Raw genomic sequence first — 26,181 nt, 5'->3', positions numbered from 1 at the left:
CCCCCCCCTGTGAGCACACAACAGAGAACTTTCCTTTCTAACCACCAGGACCTCATTTTGCCAGGAAAGAAAATGAGGCTCAGAGAAGTGCAGTGACATCCCCAAGGTCACACGGCAACCAAGTAAAGTTAGGATTTGAACTCAGCTCTGGCGGTCATGCGTATACCATACACAGGAAGGAGATTAACCAAATAGTGAGGGGTACTGTGGAGCACCCCCTTGCTGGGGGAGAGGAGAGGAGTGTGGTTCTTACTGTTGGTTCACTGCCTCACAGAGCTGGTCAGAGGACCCCACTCCTTTCCAGAATTTTGTGGGTGCGTTTAGCGCCTAAGATTTAGATTTGGCTCTACTGCTTGCTGTGTGACCTTGAAAAAGTGCCTCCCCCTCTCTGAGCCTAAGTATTCCCACCTCTGACATGAAGATCGCAGTATCTAATGGAGTTGGGTGAAGGTAAAATAGAGACACCAAACTACCTGGCTCCGGTTGGAAGTGTGTTGTCACTTCCATATGCATAATTACATACTGATAAAGATGACAGTCACGTGCATAATTGATGCCTCACGTTAGCTCCCCGAAGCCAAGCAACTTGGTTTAAGGGAGGAGGAAGCTGAGGTCTAGGGAATCAGTAGGACACGCCTGAGGGCCCCTGGTCTGGGACATAGAGGAAGCCAGTAACGAGGCAGAGAGTGACAAAGTGCACCCCCAACATATGCGCGCATGCACGCACACGCGCATGCATCTCTCACACACACACACACGCACACACACAGGCACGCATGCACAGACACACACGTGCACACATGTGCACACATGCGCAAGCACACATGCCCTCCCTACTACCTGAAGCCTCTGGGGTTGCTAACTCTGGGGTGCCAGGAGAGAGAAGAGAGAGGGCCTGTGTGGTGGATATGAGGACAGAACTCACTGGAGGCCGGAAGGGCATGATGGTGTACTTTCGTCCCAGCACTCAGGAGGCAGAGAGGTAGGCAGATCCCTGAGTTCAAGGCCAGCCTCGTCTACAGAGTGAGTTTCGGCATAGCCTGGTCTACATAGTAAAACATTGTCAAGAAAAAAGGAAGGAAGGAAGGAGGGAGGGAGGGAGGGAGGGAGGGAGGGAGGGAGGGAAGGAAGGAAGGAAGGAAGGAAGGAAGGAAGGAAGGAAGGAAGGAGAGAGAGCTCACTGGGAGGCTGGCTGAGCCACCTGAAGGGTCGTCTTCTCTGTCAGAATACCAGAGGCCAGTACTGAGCAAGGGCAGAGCTCAGAGTGGCTGTGAGGCCTTGGGCCGGCAGAAGTGTGGCTCGCAGGCCCCTCCCAAGTGAACTCCATCTGTGGAGAGGGACAGATGAACAGCAGCTGGTTCCGAGGCAGCAGGAGAACAGAGGAACCCCCAAAAGGCGACACAGCCACCCACAACCCGCAGAGGGAAGGTGGCTGTTGTGCCTGGCTCTCTCCCTCCATCTTCACTAACTCTCTGCAGCGTGCCTGTCCCCTCGGAATCCTAAATATCCCGTGGGAAAGCGATCTAGATATGCGTGTGGAATCTGAGACACACAGGATTCAAAAGCTTGTCTGAGGGTGTCAGCTGACCAGCGCCATACCCTGGGCTTTCTAGTTTCAGGGTGCAGCGGGTGGAGCTCTGGGAAGCCCCCCTCACAGGGTGGGGTGATTCAGTTGGAGGCCTCCAGCAGGGCTGGCTCAGTGCAGCTTACTGTTGGGCCCAGCCGCTGCACAGACTGGTGACTGGCGGATAGTGTCTGACCCTGGGTCTGATCCTTTGTGTCTAGAAGGGAAAGTGGGAAGATAACTCACGTGCTGTCCCTGAGGTGGACATCAGAGCCCCCTGCAAGCACAGGTCAAGAACATGGCTGACATGTTCATGAGAGGCTAGCCTTGGCTACAAGGGCCCCACTTTTTTCACTCCTAACCAACCCCCCCCCCCGTGCAGTTTGGGACTTAGATGACCTTGGATAAAAGGACAGGCAAAAGTCTGTGTGTGTTTGGGGGTGTCTCTGAAGATGACCATTGAGTGTCCTGTGGGGTTTGGGAGCTCCTCAGTCACACCGACAATGTCACCTGCAGATTTCACCATAGTCACAACATCCCAAACATTGCAGAGGTTGCTTAGTAGGAACAAAGACTGTGGCATGGGCTCAGACCACCTTCCCCAGGTCCCATCTCCTCACCAGCCTCAGTGATATCCACACAATGGGGCCCAGGAGGATTGGCTGAGGTGCCCGGTGCACAGCAGGCACCACCCTGTACCACAGGAGCCAGCAGGGTGACGCAGCTGATGTCTTTTCAGCGGTAGCTGGGGCTGGGCCACCGCGGGCAGCAGCAGCATCCTGGCGGAGTTTGGGTCCCTGCACTTGGAATTCTTGCATCTCACTGAACTCTCTGGCAATCCAATCTTTGCAGAAAAGGTGAGTTTTCCCTCCCACCCTCTCTGAGGCAGACATCTTGCCCCCCCCCCCCTGCAGCCAAGGGATAGAGGGCAAGTGTCTGCAGTTGAGATTTGCAGGTCCCCGAGCCACCACTCCCGAAGCAGTAGCTAGCGGGAGAACCAACTGTGCCCAACGCCAGGTGGCAGGGAGGGAACAGAAGCAGCCAGAACTCTGCCAGGGAGGTTCGTGCTGGTGCAGATCTGTGAGCCTGTGAAATCTGGAGACTGTGACTGAGAGCGGGGACGGGAACAGGCTGGTGTGCACGAGTACCCTTTCCAGGGACATTTAGCTTTTCTCTGTGTGAGATCTCCCTGCCTTTTCCTCCCAGGTGCTGTCTGGCTCGTGCTGGCAGCAGGCTGGCGGCAGGCTGGCAGAGCTGATTCCTCGACACTGTTCTTGGCTGCCCAAGGCTACACGGGTACTGAGAAGTGCATCCAGGCCTTTGCCTGATCCTGACCCTGGGAAGCTCTCCAGAGGGGCCACAGCCCTGGGCTATCCCCGAGGGAACATCTGGGTTCAGATTTAGTCCCGGATCCAAAGGAAGTCAGCAGACACATATACCCTTTCCAGAACCCTCTGAGAACAACCTTTGGGGTCCCACTGTCCCCCTCAGACGCCTGCACAACTCTACCCCGTGGTGCCATCTTGTGCCATCAGCCGTTCACTGAGCATAGCCACCCCAAACAGCTGGAAGGAAGCAGCCTCCTGGCCTTCGCTCGCCCCAGGCCCTGGAGTCTGCGCATAAATATGAAGCCCAGTGCTCCTCAGTAGGGGGTTTGGGACCACTGTGTCCTCTATGTGGGCACCCATCAGGATAGAGCTCAGACCAAGCTTCCCTCCCCCTTGATTGGTGCCTCTGACCTGCCTCTGGCTCCTGTCCTTACCTATCCAGGGTATAGTCAAGCTCTCCATCAGGGACCTGTGAGTCCTGTGACGACTCAGACGAGTCTAATCCTACTGCCCGATGCCATGCCCTCTGACCCTTTGCCCAGTTCAGGCTTTCTGGTCTCACCACCCTCCAGATGGACCTCCCTGGAAAGCCCTGGCCAGCTCAGGGAAAGGTCCCCAAGAGTGGACACCAGCCCTTGTGGGGGTGGGGGAGGGGCCTGTGGTGGGGGAGGGGTGGGTTGGGGTGGGGGTGAGGTGTTTTCTGCCAACTTGATCTAACGGAGCTGAGCGGTAGAGGGTGGAGTGAGATCCAGAGAGGCTGAGTCACCAGCCCGGGGCGGCCAGCTAGTGAGTGGTGGAGCTTGAGAATTGGGTCAGGAACTTTTCAGCGTCTCCCTTCCCAGGGCATTGGAGCACAGCTGGCCGCAGCTGCTCCAGACTCCGACCCCTCTGTCGCTCTCCATTTGCATACTTCCGCTATTTCCGTCCCCCTGTCACGCCTCCCGCAGAGATGATTATTAGCAGTCAGAGTTTTACAGCACCCTGCCCCCTCCTGGAGAGCTAATATAGCCTGCTTCCCCGGGCCCCACCGGGATAGGGGAGCATAGGACAGGCACAAGAATCTTCCTGTCCCTCCAATGGTCTCTGTTGCCTTAAAGGGACCCGAGGTCCAACGAGGCAAAGCCAAGAGCCTCTGAGGTAAAGGAAGGCTGGTGCTAATGGCTCAACCTCCCAGCTGCCCCTTTGTGCCAGTTTATCAGTGAGCAGGAGGCAGAGTGGTCCTGGGGGCTTGCTCTCCCAGAGAGTCCATGTGAATCCCCTCCCTCCCCCAGGCTGCAAACCCAGCCTCTGCTGTGTGTCACCGTACCCTTGCCCTCTGGTCTGTGTTAGACTCACTGGCTGTTCCATGCAGGGCAAGGAATACAGTCTAAGGACTCAGAGCAACCTGATTCATGCCCCAGCTCTCTACTCTCACTGGGGATGCAGCTCCATCAGTTGTGTTTGCCTAGTATATGTGAGGCCCTGGCTTTGATCTATGGCAGTCATAAACAGGACATGGTCTTGCATGGCTGTGACCCCAGCACTCAGGGTGGAGCTGGAAGATTAAGAGGTCAACCTGAGCTACATGAAACCCTGTCTTTAAAAGAAGGAAATGTACCGCTTACAAGATAGTTACCGCTACTCATCTGAAACTCCTCCTCCCCCAGAGTGGTCTACAGGGGTGGTGCTGGCGGGCAGCCAGCCTGGGATAGGATTATTCCAGGCAGAGCAGTCAGCAGAGGGAGGGTGAGTCAGGCTGCACTTGGCCACATCCCACCATGCTCTGTGTGCAGGCACAGAACCTGTGGCTCTGCCACTGTCCCCCCTCCCCCCACCAGAAAGCTTTAACCCCCATAGTGCACCCGAACTATGCGTTCCGTCCTCATGGGTGGGGAATCGGTGGCTTCTTGAGGAAAGTGACTGTGCCTGGTGTCTCTCACAGGTCAGAAATATCCGCAAGGTCCTCAGGGAGATTGACAAACCCTTCGGCCTCTACCCCAACTTCCTCAGCCCAGTGAGCGGGAACTGGGTACAGCGTAAGTACTGGTCCCGTGGCTTCTCATCCCAGGGTTCCCAGGGGCGGGCACGCCAGCACCTGTGCACCTGACTCCTCCCAGCATCCTTAGCATCCGGCTCTCACAGCAGCTCAGCACCCTCCTCCATCATCCAGACTTACTGGAATGTTCCACTTACTGCTGTCACTCAGACACGACCGAGGGAAAGGCCCTGCGACCTCCCCCTACTCCTTTGATCTGGTTTCCCACCTCAAGGTTTGATTTAGACAAAATTTTAGGTGGGACCAAACTAGGCAGTGATCTGAAATAAATCACTCACCACTGTATTTTAAACTTCCTTGAATCAGCCCTGGGCTTTTCTGCTTTTTCTCTTTAAAGACTTAGCTCAGGCTGTTCCAGGACTTGCTCTATAGATGAGGCTGGCCTTGAACTCAAAGATCTGCCTAAGTCTGCCTCCTGAGTGCCGGGATTAAAGGTGTGCACCACCACCCTACTGTTTAACTTTTTATTTGAGACAAGGTCTTCAGGTAGCCCAGGCTGGCCTCAGACTTGTTAGATAACCAAGGTTGGCCTTGAATTCCCCTGCCTCTACATCCCAAGTGCTGAGGTGGCAAGTGTGTGGCTCCACACCTAACAACTTTGTCAAAAGATACCCATGGGGCATCTCCCAAGCCCTGGCCACAGGCATAGAGTGGGATGAAGAGCTGGCCAGTCCCCCAGACCCTGCTGCACTCACTCATGGGAGAGCCAGGCTCTGAGAGAGTCTCAAAGGCTCAGCCAGTATCAATATCAGTTGGCTCCGAGTTCATTGTTTGGGCGTTTTGTGGGTTGAGAGTTTACTGATGTAAATCTGACTGATAAATTACAAGCCTCTAGAGTTTTGATTTTACCGGGTCACAGGGCTTTGTGACAGCTAACCTCGAGACGGGTGGTGGCTGCATGAGGCTAGCACTGGAGGCAGCGAGACCACTGGGGCCAGAGAGTAGCAGGTGGCACTAGCATGAGATGGTGCATTCCTTTTTTTAATTATTTAAAGCAGGAATGGCACTCTCTCGATCTCTTTGTGGGGTGTGTGCATGTGCGTGTGCGTGTGTGTGTGTGTGTGTGTGTGTGTGTGTGTTACATCATTTGCAACCTCAGAAATGACAGGTGAAAGGGAAAGAGTTAGGGCCACAGCTCAGGTCACCCAGCCTTGGCTCTGTCTGCATCCCAGTCTGCCCATACCTGGCTTCAGCTGCTCAGGAGACCCAACTCCTCCTGCAGCTTAGATCTGCCCAGGATTATCCACTGGCTGCAAACACACACACACACACACACACACACACACACACACAAACACACACAACACACATACCATACACATATACACACCATACACAAACACACATACACACACACTATACACACACACCATACACAAACACACACACTGTATATACACACACTGTACACACACGCACACATAACACATACACACACACCATACACAAACACACATACAATACACACCATACACACACACCACATACATACACACACATATCATACACAAACACACAGATATGCACAACGTAGACCTTTGCATCTACACAAACACACCAAACACACGCCACACTTACATACATACACACAGCCATATGCCATATAGACCCACACATATGCACAAACACACCACACATATACACACACACCAGACAAAGATATAAACCATCCTGCCCTACACAAACACACATACCACAACATACACATGGACATATGCCACACAGACCCATGCATATACACAAACACACCATACACGCATACACAAGTACACAGACATAAGCTACACAGACTCACACATATATACAAACATACCCCACATCTGTACCACATACGCGTGCCTACATAGAAACACATGCACAAAACAACACACATACCATATGAAAGCACACAGAACTATACATACATGCTAATGCTGTCCGTATCACACAAACACACCACATAGCTGCAGAGCTGGCCTACTGGCCCCAGACAGAGAGGGGATCTCAACCCTCCCTTTCAGCTCCCACTGCCTTGGTCCACACAAACCAACTTGGTTTTCTGAGGGGGATCTGTGGCTGGGGTCTGAACTTGCGATCCACTTCCCCAGCCTCTTATGAAGGCCCAGAATTCACTGCTGGGTTTGGCAGACCCCAGTCATACCTGTGAATTGTCTGCCATCAAATGAAGACACATACAAACACACAAATGTATACGTATATGGGTGTGTGTGTGTGTGTGTGTGTGTGTGTGTGTTTCCTGGTATTAAATTATAAATTTTTTTTAAATTGTTTTTTTTTAAGTTTTATTTATTATTTCATGTATGTGAGTACACTGTAGCTGTTTTCAGACACACCAGAAGAGGGCATCAGATCTCATTACAGATGGCTATGAACCACCATATGGTTACTGGGATTTGAACTCAGGACCTCTGGAAGAGCAGGCAGTGCTCTTAACCACTGAGCCATCTCTTAAACCTAAATTATAAATTTTTAATAGAAAAGAAAAACACACACCCTTAACCCCAGCATTGGGGAGGCAGAGGCAGGTGGATTTCTGTGAGTTCAAGGCCAGCCTAGTTTTCCAAGACAAAAAGAGAAACGGAAGTGGGCAGAGAGGGGAATAAATCAGCCTTTACAGCTAATAGCCAGGGTCCTGTGTCATCTTGCTAAGTTCAGATGAACTATGGCCCCAGGGACCCTGGGTGTGGATACAGGACGCCTGACTCAAGATGTCCTGGTTCCCAACTAGGTCCCTTCACCCTACCCAAGTGGGATTGGGTGGCAGCTCAGGCCACAGAGGTCACCATTTGAGCCCAGCCAGTGGCAAATGTGCTAACCCTTCATATCATCTTTTCCTTGCAGATCACGTCTCAGTCGGGGGACTTGGGGACAGTTTTTATGAATATTTGATCAAGTCCTGGTTGATGTCTGCCAAAACAGATATGGAGGCTAAAACCATGTACTACGAAGCCTTAGAGGTAAGAGGCTTCCTGCTGTCTGCGGAGTGGGCAGCCATCACCCCTGGGGGCCCTGAGTGCTGAGAGAGGACGCAGAGTGGGCAGGGAGAGGCAGGAAGGCCTCACCAGCCACACTGATAGCTCCCCAGGCTCCAGAGACATCTGCGTGCCCCTTCCCCACGTTCAGAAACCCGGCTCAGGCAGGTCAGGCCATTTGTCCAAGATCTCATCGGAAGTGACAGCCTGCTTTCCAGAGCTCAGCTTAAGCCCTCCCCCAAGGGTCTCTGGGCTTCAGCTAATGTGCCAAAGCCCAGATGGCAGCCAGGAGCCCCCGGGGGGCTCCCAAGCGAGATCTTCAGCTGTCATCCTGTAAACCAGAGGTGACACTCCAGGAGAGAGAGTGACACCCAGGATGCACAGAGCATGCTCTTGTGCTGGTTCTCGGCATGTGGGCGCAAGGTGAGGTTCAGAGAGAGGACACTTGCCCATGGCCACATGGCACTGAACTGTCAGAGTTAATGTCACTGCTGGTCTAGTCATGGGGTGTGGAATGAAGAGAAGCAGGAGGCTGGGGTGAGTCCCCCACCTCCACCCCAAAGAGAGGAAAATTTAGAACAGAAAAGGGAGTTGGGTAGCTGGGGCTATGGATGCCGGTGAACCCAGCTGGTGAAGAAGCACATTTGGGGGGCTGGAGAGATGGTTCAGTGGTTAGGATCACTGGCTGCTCTTCCAGAGGATGTGGGGTCACTTTTCAGTACCCATATAGTGGCTCACAACCTTCTGTAACTCCAGTTCCATGGGATCCAGTACCATCCTCTGACTTCCCTGGGCCCCAGGCATGCACAATGTACACAGACATACATGCAGGTCAAACACTCATGCACATAAAATAAAAATCATAAATCAAAAAATATATGTGTGTATGTGTGTGTATTACACACACACTTATATTTATATTTTTAGTCAGAGCTTTTCTGTGTAGCCCTGGTTTTCTTAGAACTCACTCTCTAGGGGGCTGGAGAGGTGGCTCAGCGGTTAAGAGCACTGACTGCTCTTCCAGAGGTCCTGAGTTCAAATCCCAGCAACCACATGGTGGCTCACAACCATCTGTAATGGGATCTGATGACCTCTTCTGGTGTGTCTGAAGACGGCTACAGTCTACTTATATATAATAAATCAATAAATCTTTTTTAAAAAAAACTCACTTTGTAGACCAGGCTGGCCTTGAAGTCATCGAAATCTGCCTACCACAAGTGCTGAGATTGTAGCGCCATCACAGTCTCGCTTTGGGCCTCAGTTTCCTCATGAAATTAGTTGGATTCTTTGTCTAATCACCTCGCTTAGAAACACCACCTCACGTCCTTTAAAGTGAGCTCCTCCCTTCCTCTCCACCCTGTGTCTAAATCGGTTCTCCACACAGCAGCCCTGGGGCTGGAGATGCTTCTTCCTCTCCTTGCCAGCTCCCCTTTCTCCTGGAGTTAACCCCATCCCTGCCCTTCACCCATGGGGCCCCACCTGATTGGGACCCTGCCAAGCCCAAGGCTATATCACATCCCTCTTACCCCTCTGCCTCCCCAGATGCACCAGGGCATTCCCACCTCAGCCTTCGTACTTGCTGTCCCCTCCACCCAGAATCCCATTCGAGTGGCCAGGTCCTTAAGACTGGCCAACTCTCCACTCATGCTACTGAAAAGACCTTTCCAGTCTGTCCATCACATGCCCCGGTTTATTCTCTTCTTCACTTGTAACAGAATCTGAAATGATTGTTTGCACACATTTGATCTTCCCCAAATACAACGTGAGTTCTCTAGAATCAACAATCTGGTCTCCATGTTTACCCACATGCCTCACTACTAAAACAGACTGGTACATGGTGGGCACACAGTAATTGTTATAGGAACAAGTAGTGCAGAGTGATGGACAGGAAGAGTGAGTGGGTGATTGGATAGGTGGGTGGATGGGTGGATGGTTGAATGGGTGGGTGGATGGATAGGTGGGTGGGTGGATGGATAGATGGATGGGTGAGTGGGTGACTGGCTTGCTGGCTGGATGATGGTTGAAGGGGTGTATGGATGAGTGGGTAGGTAAATGGATAAATGGATGGGTGGGTGGGTGGATGGATGGGTGGATAGGTGAGTGGATGGATGTGGATGGATGGGTGGGTGGATAGGTGAGTGGTTAGATGGATGGGGTGGGTGACTGGGTGGCTGGCTGGATGATGGATGGAAGGGTGTATAGGTGGATGGATGAATGAGTGGGTGGATGGATGAGTAGATGGGTGGGTGGGTGGATGATGAATGGAAGGGTGTGTAGGTGGATGGATGGGTGGATGGATGTGAATAGTTGCATTGAGGGATTGAGGGATGGATGGATAAGTTGTCAGAGTGATAAAAACAGATGGATAGACGGATGGACAGATAGACGGATAGACATATGAGTGGGTATATGGACTGTGGACAGATGTGAATAGTTGGGTGGATGATAGATGAGTGGATGGGTGTGTCTTAGGGTTTTACTGCTATGAACAGACACCATGACCAGTGCAGCTCTTATAAAGGACATTTAATTGAGGCTGGCTTGCAGGTTCAGAGGTTCAGTCCATTATCATCAAGGCAGGAACATGGCAGCATCCAGGCAGGCATGGTGGATGTTCCAAGGGCAAACAGGAGAACACTGTCTTCTAGGCAGCAAGCATGAGGGTCTTAAAGCCCACGCCCACAGTGACACACCCACTCCAACAAGGCCACAGCTTCTAATAGTGCCACCCCCTGGGCCACGTATATACATACTATCTGAGGTGGACTGGCATGGGCGTCCTGACAGACAGATGAAAGGATAGACAAACGGATGCATGGACTGACAGACATATGAGTGGATAGATGAATGGTGTGTGGATGGGTGAGTAGAGAGCTGGACCAAGGGCAGATGAGTAGATGCGTGGATGACAGATTGATGGGAACAGTCGAAGGAGTACATCCATGCATGGATGAGCTGATGGGTAGACAGCACATTAGATATGCACGGGTGGGTGGATTGGTGGGGATGGGCAGTTGATGTGAGCAGATAGACAGATATAGGGGGGGAGGGGTGGATCGATGCGAATGCTTGGATGGACGCATGGCGGGGGGTGGGGGGAGGGTGGATGGTCTCCAAGCACCACTTGATGGTATGAGTCTACCCAGAAATGGCAGTGCTTTTAGAAGCAGACATCTAGAGCCACGGACCTTTTGAACTGTGGGTTTGGAAGTCTCAGGAGTGAGGTTTCTCTGCCTGGCTCCCTGGTGCCGAGCTCCATGCCATCCAACAGTGCAGCCCAGCGGGCTTCGCCTTGGCCCCGTCTGCCCCTGGCTTTGGCCAGCGTCCTCTGTTGGAGGATTAGGTTCTGCTCCTGCAGCTCTCTGCAGGGTAAAAAAGTTAACGAGCGCACGGACTCCCCGCCCTCAGGGCACACTGTGGTTGCAGCTTCAAGGGGGAGAGATGACCATGAATTATTTAAGCAGTCTGGGAGCCTCAGAAAGCATGGCTGAGTAGAGAGAACTCAGTTCCCACATTTGATCTCCTCTTGGAGCCTGCGGCTGCGGACCCTGAGTGAAGGACAGGCCTTGGCAGGTCTGAGGCTTTGAAGACTATTCCAGTGGTCCTCAGCCTTGCTAGCACGTTGGAATCGCTTAGGAGACTCAGACCCCTTCACAGGCTGCGCCCCAGCAATGGGGCCAGAACCTGGGGTGGCCCAGAGATGCTTCTCTGGAACTTCTCAGGGATCCCTGTGCAGACAGAGCTGAGAACCTGAAAGTTTAACCCATGTCCGTGGGGTGAGCGAGAGGGTTCAGGGCATCTCATAGGCACACCCTTGAGTGTCCTAAGAGGACACTTCAGGAAGACCTGGTCACTGTGACCTCCTCTAGAGAACTATATTAAGTCCCTGTGTTAGCTCCACGTTAAAGATAATAAAATGGAGACTCAAAAAGGCCTACCTGCGTCACAGCTAGAGTCAAGGCGGGAGCAGAGGCCTGCCTGTTTCTGCCTGCACTGACTGGCTTCAAGTCACTTGGGTCCCTGTAGGACTTGGGTGGGCTTCCTAAGAAGCATGCATAGGAAGGAACTGACTGGAGCAGGCACCAGGCCAGGCCACAGTGCCTTCTCGTTCAGACCCTACCAACATCCTGTGAGCTTGTATTCCCATTCTACAGATGAGCAAAAGTAAGTCTTTGGAAAGCTGGAAAGTGTCTCTGAGATGTCCCTCATTACCACCAAACTCTGTACCCTGTCTTGTGACTCGAGCCTGGCCCAGATGCCCCACCCAGAGCCTGCATCTCCCTCCAGACTTAGCTGGAGCTAAGGAGATGTTTCAGTCTGTAAAAGGCTTGCTCCACAAGGGCAAGGTCACAAGTTCCTCTCCAGACCCTACATAGTCAATTATGGTGGCATATGTTCGTAATTTCAGAACTAGGGAGGCAGGTGGGGGTCCTGGGGGGTTGGTCTTAATGGCTGGCTAGTCTAATCAGCAAGCCCCAGATCCCAGTGAGAGACCCTAACCCTAAAAACAAGATGGAGCTGGGTGGGGGCGCACACCTTTGATTCCAGCACGTGGGAGGCAGAGGCAGTGGGATCTGAGTTCAAGGCCAGCCTGGTCTACAGAGTGAGTCCCAGGACAGCCAGGGCTACACAGAGAACCCTGTCTTGGAAAAGCAAAGCAAACCAACCAACCAAGGTGGGCAGTTCTTGAGAACTGTCTGTGGCTGGCCTCTGGCCTCCACATTACAAGCATACCCACACGCGTGCCAGTGTACACATGAACTTGCACACGTGAACACACATAGAGAATGAAGCATGGTGCTTCTGTCTCCACCTATGCTTGTCTCTGTCGCAGTCAGAGACGCTGAGCTGTACTCTCCTCAGAGAGGCAGTTACCCAGCATGTGGGAGGGAGCCTGGAAGAGGCTTTGCCCAGCCCCACGACATGGCATCCTGGCATCTCCCCATATATCTGTTTCATCACATCCCACACACAGTAAGCCTCCTAGACTGGCCCAGATGCCGACCCCCTGCAGTGACCCTTAACAGAGCAGCTGCTGGGACCCCCATTCTACCCAGGAGCCAGTGCTGAACCCGGAGCCATCCCGCCTAGCAGCTGGTGGCACTCCGGGCCCCAGCTCATTCCCCATGTGGAGCTGGTGCCCTTGCAACACACCTCATCTGCCTTTTTCCATCTGCCATCCAGTGAAGGTCCTGCAGCCAAACCCCCCATCCCTGGCCCAGACAGGGGAGGAAAAGGAAAAGTGGATCCAGAAGCCAGCCCCGTCTCCATGTGCCAGGCCTTGGCTGGCGGCTGGCGGCTGGAGGCTGGCGGCTGGCGGTGTCAAACCACACTCAGATAATGGGGCCGAGGGAATTGTATGTAATCATGCTCCAAATGGAGAACCAGGAGGTAGGAGTAGGAGGTTCCACCTCCTCCTCTCTCCAAGGACCACAGGATGCTGGAGGAGGCCTTCCAGGGCTCAGAATGCAGGATGGGGCATACACAGCCAGAGGCAAGAGACCTCTCTGCCCTCACTCTGCAAAGCAGAGCGGCTACGCTTTCATCCCCAACTGTCTGCTGACCACAGTCGTTCCTATGTGCATTTGGATCTCTGCACCCAGAGCTGGGCCCTTCCACAGTGCTGCTGTGTCCCCAGCCCCTGGCCCTCTTGGAATATCCAATGGAGGGGGGCGGGGCGCATGAACAGGAAAAGGCCAATGAGGCTGGGAAGGGGACAGGCTGCTGAGGACTCATGGGCAGCATTTGTAGGGGACTCTGATGCAAAGAGACAAAGCTGATATGGCACAGAGAAGGTGTTTAACTTGCCCAGCGCCACACAGCGGAGCTGATAGAGAAGAGACTTGAACTCATAGAATGTGTGCCCAGGAGTCAGTCTAGAAAACCAGCCACACCTTGGGGGGCCTGATCAGGCCTGTTGAGACCTTCTACCGAGGCTCTGTGGAAGTTGTACAAAGGCCTGTGGTATGATCCAATTCATTTCAGAGTAGACTAGAGGCCGAGGACCAGTAATGTCCCCGTGGGTCCAGAGTTAAAATCAGGACTCATGGGCCTATGGTGACAAGCTTTGGGCCATGTGGACAGCACCCAGCTTCAGAGTTCCTGGCACTATCGGCAGGGAGCAGAAGGCACCCCAACACCATGAGTCATTTCTCAGGAGCCCCTTTCTACTGAAAGGAGCTCGCAGCGCCTGCAGCAGGAGCAGAGCTCTCCTGGGTGATGTGAGCTGGTCCTCCCTCAGCCAGCAAGGAGAGAGCACTGCTGAAATCCTGGACAGAGCAGAGCCTCTTTCTAGATGAGACATAGAGGCCTCCCTTCCAGGAAGACACTTAGCCACCAGAAAACCAGGAACTCTGGTACAGGCCAGCAGCCTTCGGGCTGAGCCCTTCTAGGGCTTAGCAGACGGTGAGGTGGAGGCAAAGTTTGGTTAATCTTTATTTCATTCATCGTGATTATTGTTGGCTCTGGGAATCTGACTCAGGTGGACAAGTTTGCCAGCTGATCCCATTGTAAAGATTTTTCTAAGCGTTCTTTAAAACACTGGTTCCTTTTAACCCCTAAAACTTTTGTGTGCGGGCACGTCTGTGCACCATGTGCCTGCAGTGCCTGCAGAGGCCAGAAGAGGGCGTCAGACCGTCTGTAACGCCAGTCTGCTATGTGGATTCTGGGAATGAACCTGGGACTGGAAGAATAGCCAGTGCTCTTAACCGCTGAGCCATCTCCCCAGCCACAAGAAGGAGAAGATTTTGAAGCCCCATGTTATGTCTTAGCTCCCGGGAGGGCCCCTGCCACACACTGGCTCTGGGGGACAGAAGAGCACCTGCCACTGTTCCCTCACCACGCTGTCCTCCCCACCCCCCAGGCCATAGAGACCTATCTGGTGAATGTCTCTCCGGGGGGCCTGACCTACATTGCTGAGTGGCGAGGAGGAATTCTGGACCACAAGATGGGACACCTTGCTTGCTTCTCGGGGGGCATGATCGCCCTTGGTGCTGAGGATGCCAAGGAAGATAAAAGGGCCTACTACCGAGAGCTTGCAGCCCAGATCACCAGGACCTGCCACGAGTCCTACGCCCGCTCAGGTAACCCTGCAGGGATAAAAGCAGCCCTGGATACCCAGGCTAGACACCAGGAAGCACAGGCCAGAGCAGCAGAGCAGTGAGGAGGGAGGCTCTCTTAGTACCATCTCTCCTGGGAAGCTATTGGAATTTCAGTGAGAAGGAAGCAGTTCTGTCACTGGCTGTATTCTGTCCGGCACCGAGAAGTGTCCCAACTGAGCCTCCCGGCACAGAAGGGGAATCTGAGGCTCAGAGATGACATGGCCAAGGTTCCACAGGAGGCAGGGATTGGAGGGTCCCCCAACATCCATGGCTGGTTGACACCTGAGCCCCACAAATCCTCTGCCTGTCTTCTGCACCCCATGCAGGCTCTCACCCTGTGTCTAGCCACCTTCTGATTCAGGACAACCAGCGAACTTGAAGGTCTCTTTGCACACAACGGGCGCTTACCAAAACCGTGTAATAGGGGCATGAGCCCCAAACCTCATTTTATACTTGGTGAAACAGCCCAGAGAGGGGGAGCTGCCTTAGAGAGAGTTCCCCTGAATGTGAGTAGCTGAGCCAGACCCTGATAGCCAGTTACACACGCGCACACACACACACACACACACACACACACACACACACACACATTCTGCCCTTTGGAAAGTGGCCTGCCTCAGACCCATAGTGGGTGGATGAAAGGCTCCATGGGTAGATGAGAGCCTTGGGTGGATGAGAGGCTCCATGCAGTCCTGAGCCTCTGTCTTCTCATCTGTCCAGTGGGGAGAACAGCACACAGCTGCCTGAGCCATGCTAGACCCTGAGAGCCAGCATCTAACCGGCCCTGCATGAGGCTCTGACAGCCAGAGGCCAGCGACAAGTGTTAGGGCTGGAGCTGGTTCCAGGCGGCTTCCATCCGTGCTGGGCCTGAAATCGGGCGACCCATTCTTTGCACTGGGCTCTCTGCGCCAGGGCCGTCAACAAACGGGAAACCTCAGGAATAATAAAGAGTCGCTGTTTGTCTGGGACAATCACCCAGGGCTGGAAAAGACAGCCGCTTAATCGAGCATATTGTCCCAACCAGCCTGGCTTGCCTGCTGCTGGCTTTGCCGCCGGTGCCTCTGTCACCCCATTAGCAGCTTGGCACAAGCGCTGTCTCCCAGTGGCAGAGCCTGGAGCCATCTGGGGGTGGAGGGCGGGGGGGGGGGCAAAGAAGCCGAGCCCAGTTGACTCCTAAGAAGATACATCTCCAGAATGCCAGCAGGCTCTGCAGAAAATCCCCTACCCTGGAGCCTCCTGGGGGCCAAGGCCAAGCAGGAGTGAGGACATACCCAGGACTAGAGCCAGTGCTCAGCTGGCCTGGACAGGTGTGCAGGCAGGAGAGGTGCAACCTAGCTCAGCCTTGACTTACTGTGTGGCCTTGGATAAAATGCTTAGCCTCTCTGATCCTGTTTCCATAAGAAAGAAGGATTGCCCTTTGCAAAAAAGAGAAAGAAAAAATAAGGACTGAAAAAATAAGGGGGCCCTGGAAATCACAGATGGCAAGATGGTGCCTGTGCTTTTTTTGTTTGTTTGTTTTGGTTTGTTTTGGTTTGTTTTGTTTTGGTTTGGTTTGGTTTGGTTTGGTTTGGTTTTATAGACCAGGCTGGCCTCAAACTCACAGAGATCTGCCCGCCTCCCAAGTGCTGGGATTAAAGGTGTGTGCCACCAAGCCCGTTTGTTACTGTGGAAAACAAAATGGCAGCAGACTGCCCCCACACAAAACCTAGACCCCACGAAGCCAAACCAGGCCTAGCCAGGTGCTTTTCCAGGCCCCTGTCTGAGTTCACATCACTGATTGATGTCAGGGCAGGAACTCAGGACAGGAACCTGGAGGCAGGAATGTAGGTAGAGGCCATGGAGGGGTGCTGCTTACTGGCCTGCTCCTATGACTTGCTCAGCCTGCTTTCTTATAGCACCAGGACCACCAGTCCAGGGATGGCCCTTCTTCTGTTGGGCTAGGCCTCCTTCTGCAATGATCAGTTAACACTGCAGACTTGCCTCTAGGCCAGTCTTATAGTCCATTTCTCAATTAAGATCTCCTCTACTTGGGGGCTGGAGAGATTGCTCAGTGGTTAAGAGCACTGGCTGCTCTTCCAGAGGTCCCGAGTTCAAATCCCAGCAACCACGTGGTGGCTCACAATCATCTGTAATGGGATCTGATGCCCTCTTCTGGCGGACAGCCATAAAATAAATAAATATATATTTTTTTTAAATCCCCTCTTCCCAGATATGTCTAGATTCATGCCAAGTTGACAAAAAACAGCCAACATTGACCCTCCAAAAGAGGCCACTCCGTGTTTTTTCAGGTGACCAAGAGTGTGTGAGGGAGGGGTTAGGGAAGGGACTAGCAGGTAACACACTAGCATAATAAAGGTTCTGGTAAGTCCTACAACCCCAACATTTTGGGGAGAATGGTTGAGACAGGTCTCAAAATGTAGTCCTGGTTTGCCTGTAACTCATTCTGTAAATCAGGCCAGCCTCAAAATCAGAGATCCCTCTACTTCTGTCTCCTGAGTGCTGGGGTTATAGGTGGGCACCACCACATCCAGTTAAACAGCTAAATTCTTTAAGCTTCCATGAGCTTGCTGGAGGCTGTGCCCAGCTTAGTGCAACTTAGAGGGACAATCGACAAGGCTACCCCATCTCAGCCCTCTGTCCACACCCATCCAGGTGTATTCTAGACAGGGTCCAGAGAATTAGGAAGCCGGGGTTCTGACTGGTTGTTGATCTGTCCCACAGACACCAAGCTGGGGCCTGAGGCCTTCTGGTTCAACTCTGGCCGAGAGGCGGTGGCCACACAGCTGAGCGAGAGCTATTACATCCTGCGACCTGAGGTGGTGGAGAGCTACATGTACCTGTGGCGGCAGACACACGACCCCATCTACAGGGAGTGGGGCTGGGAGGTGGTGATGGTGAGTGTGGCTTAGTGGCTGTCCCTGGGAAATGAGCCTCTGGCTGGGGAACCACAGGGAGGCAGCCAGGCTGCCCTCCGGCCAAACGGTGGGATGGGAGAGTTAGGCAGGAGGCTGCGGAACCAAGAGCACACGCACCCAGCCCCGGGAGGCCTTTCTGAGGCAAGGCTGGCATTGTTAAGGAGAGCCCAAGTGTCTGTGACCTTGGGGACAAGGCTGGTGGCCACCCCACCAACATCTAGTTGCTATGCCTTAGCGGTGCTGCTCCTGGCCCCGGATTCTGCATGGCCTACTTCAGGTGCCTCCTTTGAAACAGGGCCAGCTGCCAGCCAGCAGATCATGCTACTCAATCTCTAGCAACCCTCCAATCCCCGTGGTCTTCCCTCCATCACAAGCACCCATTAGAAACCTGGCCTCCCTGGGGCGTCTTAGTCACTGTGCTGTTGTGAAGAGACACCATGACCAAAGCAGCTCTTATAAGAGGAGGCACGTAATTGAGAGCTTCCTTACAGAGTCAGAGATTTTCATTCTCATCATGAGAGGCAGCTTGGCAGCAGGCATGGTGCTGGAGAAGTAGTGAGAGCTCTATCCTGATCCACAGAGAGACAAGAGACAGAGAGATTAGAGGGAGAGGGAGAGAGAGACAGAGACAGAGAGACAAGAGGGAGAGAGAGACAGAGACAGAGACAGAGAGACAAGAGGGAGAGAGAGACAGAGAGACAAGAGGGACAGGGAGAGACCAACAGAGAGACAAGAGGGAGAGAGAGACAGAGACAGAGAGAGAAGAGGAAAAGAGACTAAAGCTGAAACTGAGCCTGGGATAGGCTCTTGAAACCTCAAAGCCTACCCCCAAAGACAAGGCCACACCCACACCAACAAAGCCACACCTCCTTATCCTTCTCAAAGAGTTCCATTCCTTGGGACTATGCATTCAAATAGATGAGCTTGTGGGACCATTCTTATTTAAAGTACCACATAAGGGTAAATGGAGAAGACAAGGGTAGTGCTTCCAGAAAATTCTCTGATAGGTCCTTTGTCCCTCTTTCCACAAGCCCACCCCACCCCGTGCCCATGCCAACAAGGGTCACCTGCTTTGGGGACAGGCTATCCTGGCAGCACACACTCCAGCTTACATTTGGACTCTGAGGACTCATGCAGGGACTTGCTTCCCTGAGGCCCTGGTTCTTGGTTATGTTTGTCCTCAGAGCAGAAGGGAGCCCTGCTGGATGTAGAGAAAAGCAGCAGTAAGCCCGAAGGCCTCTGAGTCTGTTCTCTGGATCCCAGCAGGCCCTGCAGATTGCCAGCAATCATCCTTGACATCCTTACCTCCGTGGTGACGGTGTTGGTCACCAGGTCACCCAGGTCCCTGGAAGGTGGAGAAGCCAGGGCTAGACTCAGACCAGGGAGTTGCTCACTTACCTGGGAAAGCATCAGAGCGAGTGGAGGTGGTGTGGTCAGGCTGACCTGGGAAGAAGGACGTAGCTGGACCCTCCCTCCCCCCAAGTAGCCAGCCAAGGGTTGGGACCTGTGTGTTGTTGAGCTCCAGCCACTGGACATCTCCTCCCCACACTAAGCTGCTGCTCCCTTTCCCCAGGCCTTGGAGAAACACTGCCGGACGGAAGGTGGCTTCTCGGGGATCCAGGACGTGTATAGCAGTAACCCCAACCACGACAACAGGCAACAGAGCTTCTTCCTGGCTGAGACACTGAAGTGAGTACAGCTCTTCCCAGGTCAGGCCCACAGCTCAGGAGTCACAGGCAAGGAGTCCCTGTGGGGGTAGAGGCTAAGGGTCCTCAGGGCTGCACAGCAGGCTGAGCTCTAGTCAGGCCTCATTCTTCCCAAGAGCCCCAACGGTCACCATAGCTGTGCTTTCCCAAACCCCTTCACCCCGTCCTTTGCCACTCTTTGTTTCAAAATTCAGTCTCACACACACACACACACACACACACACACACACACACACACTCACAGACACTCACACACATACCCACACCACACACACACACTCACACACACATACACCACACACACACACATACACCACACACACATACCCACACCACACACTCACACTCACACACACATACACACCACACACACACACTCACACACACACATACACACACCACACACACACTCACACATACCATACACTCACACACACATACACTCTCACACTCACACACTCTCACAATCACACACACTCACACTCACACACACACACACACACACACACACAGAGACCACCACGTGACATGTGACATTGGTCCTGTCTCCCTGTAACCTCTGCAGCCCAGCTTGGAGCGCTGGGCAGTCTCCTATCTGTTTCAGGTAGAGTCTGCTGCCCTGCTGCCCTTCCTCCCTCGCTCTGCTCAGAGTCCTGAGCTGTGTCTTACTCTGGTGGTCCCTCCTAGTAAGTCCCCACACCAGAGCCTAGAGTTCCCAGAACCCAGCTGTGTCACTGCCCTGTGGGAATTTAACAGCCTGGGAACCTAGTAATACTTTGGGCAGGTACAGAGCCCGGGCCACCACACCAAGAGCGAGTCTCGGCTCTAAAGTCCACAGGGCTCACAGCAGAGTGGATCAGGTTATGAAGCAGTGGGTGTTGCCAGAATTGAATAGGTCTCGGGATACATATCAGCATCCGTGTTTCCTCAGGACCAGCACCGGCAGTGCCCCCTCCCCCACACTAACTGCTCTCTCCTTCCCTGCCCCGCCCCACAGATATCTCTATCTTCTGTTCTCTGAAGATGATGTGCTGTCGCTGGAAGACTGGGTGTTCAACACCGAGGCTCATCCACTGCCCGTCAACCGCTCGGACAGCTCCAGCGTGGCTGGGCACCGCCACTGACCACTGTCTCCACGCCCGTGTCTCAGGGACGCCTCTACTTTCTTGGGATCCGGGACCGTTCTCAGAGGCACTGGGGACGGAAAGCCCACTATGGGCAGACCCTGGACGGATGTGTCGGACAGACGACTTTTTTTCCTCTGTGAGGAGACAGGAGCTGGTGACGTACCAGCATGGGACCCGGGCTGTGGTCCCCGGCGCCTACGCGTTCCTTTCTACGGGGGAATTTCTGTGCCCCCACACTTGCTGTCACTGGGCCAAAGGACTGGAGGTTTGCATATCCATCTCATGTATTTGATTCCGTTTCCTTTTTGGTTTCAGGAGTTCAGTTTTGCTTGACTTTACTTTTTTTTTTCCTCTCTACCCATTTGAGTTTTATGGTGATCATAATTTTCAAAATCACGGTGTCACCTAACTCAAGGAGACCATAAGTGTTTGCGCGCACACACACACACACACACACACACACACACACACACACACACACACACGACCCATCTGCTTTCAATGCCTTTCACTCGTTGTAGACTCTGTCCCACTTTGTGTCACCTACCCCATCATTCGAGGAAACGCTTCCCCTTTGCTTTGGTCCCAAATGTTACAAATCACTGATGTTATTTTCATTACTGTAATGGAAAAAAATATATGTGAAGTAGAATAAAGGAGTTCATTGAATAAGAAGTAAGATCGGACTCATTGGCCACCAGTGGCTCCTGGGGAAAAAATGTCCCTACAGTGTCATCAGAAGCAGTCACCGTCTGCCTCGCCGCCGAGCTTCTCTGTCTCCCTTCAATTAGCCCCAGAAATCCAGAAAATGGGAAGCCAGCCCTTTGGGTAGAGTTGGGTAGGCATACTCTGATGGAGGCTGGGAAGAATTCCAGGGAGGTGACTCTGTTTGCCTGAGGTCACACAGCCAGAGGAAGAGGCAGGAGTAAGCCTTGCCTCCGGAATCTCCTGGCCACCAGGTCCTTTGTTCCTCTGCTGTCAATCATCGATGCTTGATGAGCCCCTCCCCTCACCGGGGTTAGATGGTCTCTGCCCTGCAGTCAGGTCGCTAGGATCATACATGATGCCCGCCTATGTCAGTGGGAAGGCTACCGACAAGGACACAGGAGGCTAAGACAACAATAGCCTGTCCCCGGGGTTAGGGACAATAAGGACTTTTAAGCCAAGAGCCAAAGACAAGTAGTAGCTATGTACAGACAGGGACAGAAATAGTGTGATGATGTCTTCTAACCCAGACCCCTTGTCAGTCTCTCTGTGCCCATCTATGAACCCAGAAGCCATCCGCATGCTGAGGAGGCCCAGTCCCTACCCTGAACTAGCAGGCTTTCCTTTCCAACAGATCCACTTGCAGCCTGGACACAGCTGAAGTCCTGGGTAATGTTGACTCTCTCCCAGCCCCTTCGGTAGACAGTGCTTGTCAACTGGCCATCAAGATAATGGGACTCCGGGCCTGCTGACCCACTGTGTGAGCCCAGACCAGTCACCTCACCTCACTGGGCTCTTTTCTATCAGCAGAAGTCCCACCTGCTAAGGTTGCTATGAAAACCAGCAAGATGCTCCTGATACCCTGTGGTCCAGCATCCACTGCCTCCTTGTTCTGGAGGCTCCGGCGGCCCAGCTCTTCCTGAACAGAGAGTTGCGCTTGCACAGTCCCTGTAGCAGGAACCCCGGCCCTCAGAGCATCAGTCACACACTATGATCAGGTGTCACAGAACAGAGTCTCCTGCTACCCATAGCACACAAGTCAAAGGAAAAGGGACACTCGCTGCACAAACACTGTAGGACAATTAAGAAACCAAGCTAATCGGAAAGGAAATACAGTTACCATCCTACTCTCCGGAATTAATACGGTTATATTTTCTTCTAGATCTTTTTCTATGAATATATAGAAAATATATTTTGCAAATGTGGTGTCAGCCTATGCATACTGTTTTCTTATAACCCGCTTTTGCACTTAACTATATATTGTCAACATCTTTCCATGTCAAAAAAAAATACACATATGTCAGCACTCTTCCTGGCTGTATAGTTTTCCACCGTGCGTCGTCTTGTGCTGTGTGTATCGAATACTGGGCGTTCGGATTTGAGTCTTTGAGGATTCTTAGTTGTGGCTTTGACAGCAGCAATAGCCTGTATTGAATAGCTGGTGAGTGGCTCCAGGAACAAGGCAACAGCTAGACCTCAAAAGGAACAAGAGAGCTGGAGAGATGGCTCAGTGGTTAAGAGCACTGACTGCTCTTCCAGAGGTCCTGAGTTCAAATCCCAGGGTCATGACCATCTGTAATAGAATCTGTTGCTCTCTTCTGGTGTGTATATAATAAATGAATTAATTTAAAAAAGAAAAGACAAGAAAAGATTTGGTGGCCAGGGGTCCTATAAGAACTAGGGATGGCCTTACAGGTCCCCAATAGGATAGCTGAGTCCAAAGTACCCAGATCTGCTCTATCTCAGTTTCACTGGGCTTAGCCTGGGCGCCAGCTGCCATAGTCAAGGGTGGAGAAGCATCTTGACTGGCACCTCCCAAAGGCCTGAGCATCCAATGTTCACGGTGCACAAATGCAGTTCACAACCTACATACGGGGCCTTGAATTGAGTGGTTCCATTTGCCAGGCTTTTTCCAGAACAGTAAAGAGTTATGACAGCAGCCTGGCCTCTCTTCCTCCCACCGTGCCCAGCTCTTCCCTAGGTGGTGTCAGCTAGAATGTCTCTCCCTCCAAAGTCCCCAGGCTCCCTGCTGGGCCCATGTCACATCCTTGTCCTTGGTCTTTCTGCTGGGAGCAACTTGTAAAAATGGCTATTTTAACGTTCATTCTCCAGGAGGGCCCTTGCAGGTGGGGGAAATAGAATCGTCTCAGCACGGAACACCACACCAGGGATAAAAATAAGGAAGGCCCGAGGCAGCTGAGAACCGACATGCACTGGGGGTGATGCAGATCCCTGAGGCAGGAGAGGGCCTATGGCAAGCTTTAGGCTGCCTTCCCTACAGCAGCCGGCAGCTCCTACCCAGCTTTACCTCACAAACACCTCAATGCTTACCTCTCTCTCGAGTTTTCCTCACCGCCTGCCCAGGCCCTGAGCCCTGAAGCATCACGGAGAATGGAGAGCATAGTCTGGCTAGGTGCCCTCCTCGAGCCATGTGCATGGGTTCAGATGTGCTGGGGATGCGGGAGCCAAAAGCCGGTGGCTGGGGAGATGCTGAACTGGTAAAGTGCTTGTGCACAAGCATGAGGACCTCAGTTCAAATCCCACGTATCATCGTGCCCAGATAGGGATACCCCAACCCCCACCTCACCAGCCCCTGCACTGGATGGCACTTGTCTGCAATCCCAGAGCTGGGGAGGGGAACCCGTGCAGCTCTAGAGCTCACTGGCTAATCCGTCTAATCAAATTAGTGAGGTTCAGGGAGAGACCCTGCCTCAAACATACCATAGAGGGGAGACTGGGGCGATGGCTCTCGGGTAAGGGCACCCAGGTTTGATGGTCAGCATCTGTGTTGGCGTTTCCTGACTGCCTGTAACTCTATCTCCACATGATCCAGCAGCCTCTTCTGGGCTCCTCGGGTACACATGGACGTACCCACACAGACACTCGTAAAAATAATTCTTTTGTTAATGGTGGAGAGTAATAGAGAAAGACACTCCATGTAACCTCTGGCATCCACACACATATCCCCATGTGGGTGAGTGCTCGCACATGTGTGTGTCACACACACACACACACACACACACACACACACACACACACACAGCAAAACTGGAGATCTTCGGGGAACACCCTGAGGCCAAGATGGGTTTCTCATTCTAGGGGTACAGATCAAAGGCAGCTCACTCTCCTAGCTTGAGCCAACCCCTGGGTTCTGTCACCAGCGTCTTCCCTCATGCCTGGCAGGTGACAGTCAGTATGAGAGGAGGCCACAGCTGTCGCTGTAGAGTCTGACCTGGCACCTGTCTGTGGCTCTGTGACTCACTCACGGCTGCTGATGGAGGAGCTCTGTGGACGCCCGGCTGGAAACACGCCTGGTTTTCTAGGTTTGAATGACATCACACCGGGTGGCTCAGCCTGGCTCCTAAATCAGAGCTTCTCGAACTAAATGTGCACAGGAAGCACCTGGGGACCTGGTTATAAAGAGCAAGGTTGGGGGATCCAGCTCAGTGGATAAAGTGCCTGCCTCCCAAGCTTCAAGTTCCTGAGTTCAGATCCCCAGAACCCGTGTAAAAGACTGTCTCAGAAGGTTGAGTGAAGCTGAGGGACATGCCCTACGTTGACCTCTGACCTCCGTACACACACACACACACACACACACACACACACACACACACACACACACCAGCCTATTGTGGGTCCTGATTCCCTGGCAGACATGAATGTGCCAGGACTCTGAGCAGACAGGCCCTGGTCTGGGGTCACCCCTTAATTGGCTGGTTTTCCTTTACACCCCTGAAGCTTCAGCTGCTCTAGGAGACGGGGCAGGGAGAATCGTCGCCATAGCATCTATTGGCTCCTGAGCTGGAGGCAGGACCTACATCAAAACAGATGTGCCCCCATGATGTCACCTCTAAATAGACAGCAGGGGAGACAGGAGCAGGCAGCTGGCGACTGAAGGGCTGGCCGGAGGGATTTCCTGAGGTTCTGTGGCCCAGGCTTGGCCACGTGCCTCGGAGCCAAAACACAGTGCCAGGCGCAACAAAAGTACAGCTTCGATGTTCTTCACTTCAATTTTAAGAGCCGCATGTGGCTGCAAGCTGCCGTTAACCAGCACAGAATTAGAACTTTGAAAGCAAGTGTCCTCCTCAGACCCTGCCAGACCCTCAGGCTTAGCTCTGTTGCAAAAATAAATAAATAAATAAATAAATAAATAAATAAATAAATAAATAAATAAATAAACGATCTTAGCACAAAACGTTCTGTTTGGGATCACAAGTGTCCCCTGGTACGCAACTGGTTATTTTTATACTGATTTCTCCTTTGACCGTTTGCCGAGCACACCCCTGGGTTTTGTCCCATTTTGGCTTTTCTTGCTCACAGTTTGTCCTCAGAGGACTGAGGTAGGTCAGGGTCAAGCTGAGAGAAGGAGTCACCTCACCAGAGGGCCAGAAGCCAGGTGGACCTATGGTCAGCTGTGCCCTGCCCTGGGCTGGGTAGCCTTGGACAACCCCCTAACCTCTCTGAGCCCAGCTTCTCAGTTGGTGGGAACATTGGCGTTTCGTGAGTCCCCCCCTGCGGAACACCATTCACAGCAGTGACTGTTGTTATTGTTACTATGCCAACGTCTTTGTAAACTATAGAACCCCCACTTAAACGTGAGGCAAAACACTGCCATCGGAAGTCCTCCTTTTTAAACACAATGCTTTGAAACTTAGAGAAAACAGCATGAAACAGACCCAGGAGATGGAACAAACTCTCTAAGCAATAAATCCAAATGCTTTTCTGCTTT

At 52.8% G+C, this 26,181-nt stretch overlaps 1 protein-coding gene across 1 annotated transcript in view; it reads left to right on the top strand.

Moving 5' to 3' along the window:
• Man1c1 (mannosidase, alpha, class 1C, member 1) overlaps positions 1-22,633 on the top strand; it is a 138,972-nt gene extending 116,339 nt beyond the window's left edge. Inside the window, exons 6-12 of the mRNA NM_001108687.1 lie at positions 2,304-2,421; positions 4,814-4,907; positions 7,769-7,884; positions 14,762-14,981; positions 17,721-17,893; positions 19,488-19,603; positions 20,618-22,633. Coding sequence (NP_001102157.1) covers positions 2,304-2,421; positions 4,814-4,907; positions 7,769-7,884; positions 14,762-14,981; positions 17,721-17,893; positions 19,488-19,603; positions 20,618-20,744 — 964 coding nt within the window. The 3' untranslated portion in view covers positions 20,745-22,633. The remainder of the gene's footprint in view (positions 1-2,303; positions 2,422-4,813; positions 4,908-7,768; positions 7,885-14,761; positions 14,982-17,720; positions 17,894-19,487; positions 19,604-20,617) is intronic.
• Positions 22,634-26,181: the final 3,548 nt, after the last annotated feature.

Source organism: Rattus norvegicus, chromosome 5 (genome assembly GCF_021556685.1).
Source record: "Rattus norvegicus strain SHRSP/BbbUtx chromosome 5, alternate assembly SHRSP_T2T, whole genome shotgun sequence".
Classification (NCBI taxonomy): domain Eukaryota; kingdom Metazoa; phylum Chordata; class Mammalia; order Rodentia; family Muridae; genus Rattus; species Rattus norvegicus.
Note: the sequence above shows the minus strand (reverse complement) of the source record. Positions and strands in the feature narration are given on the sequence as shown.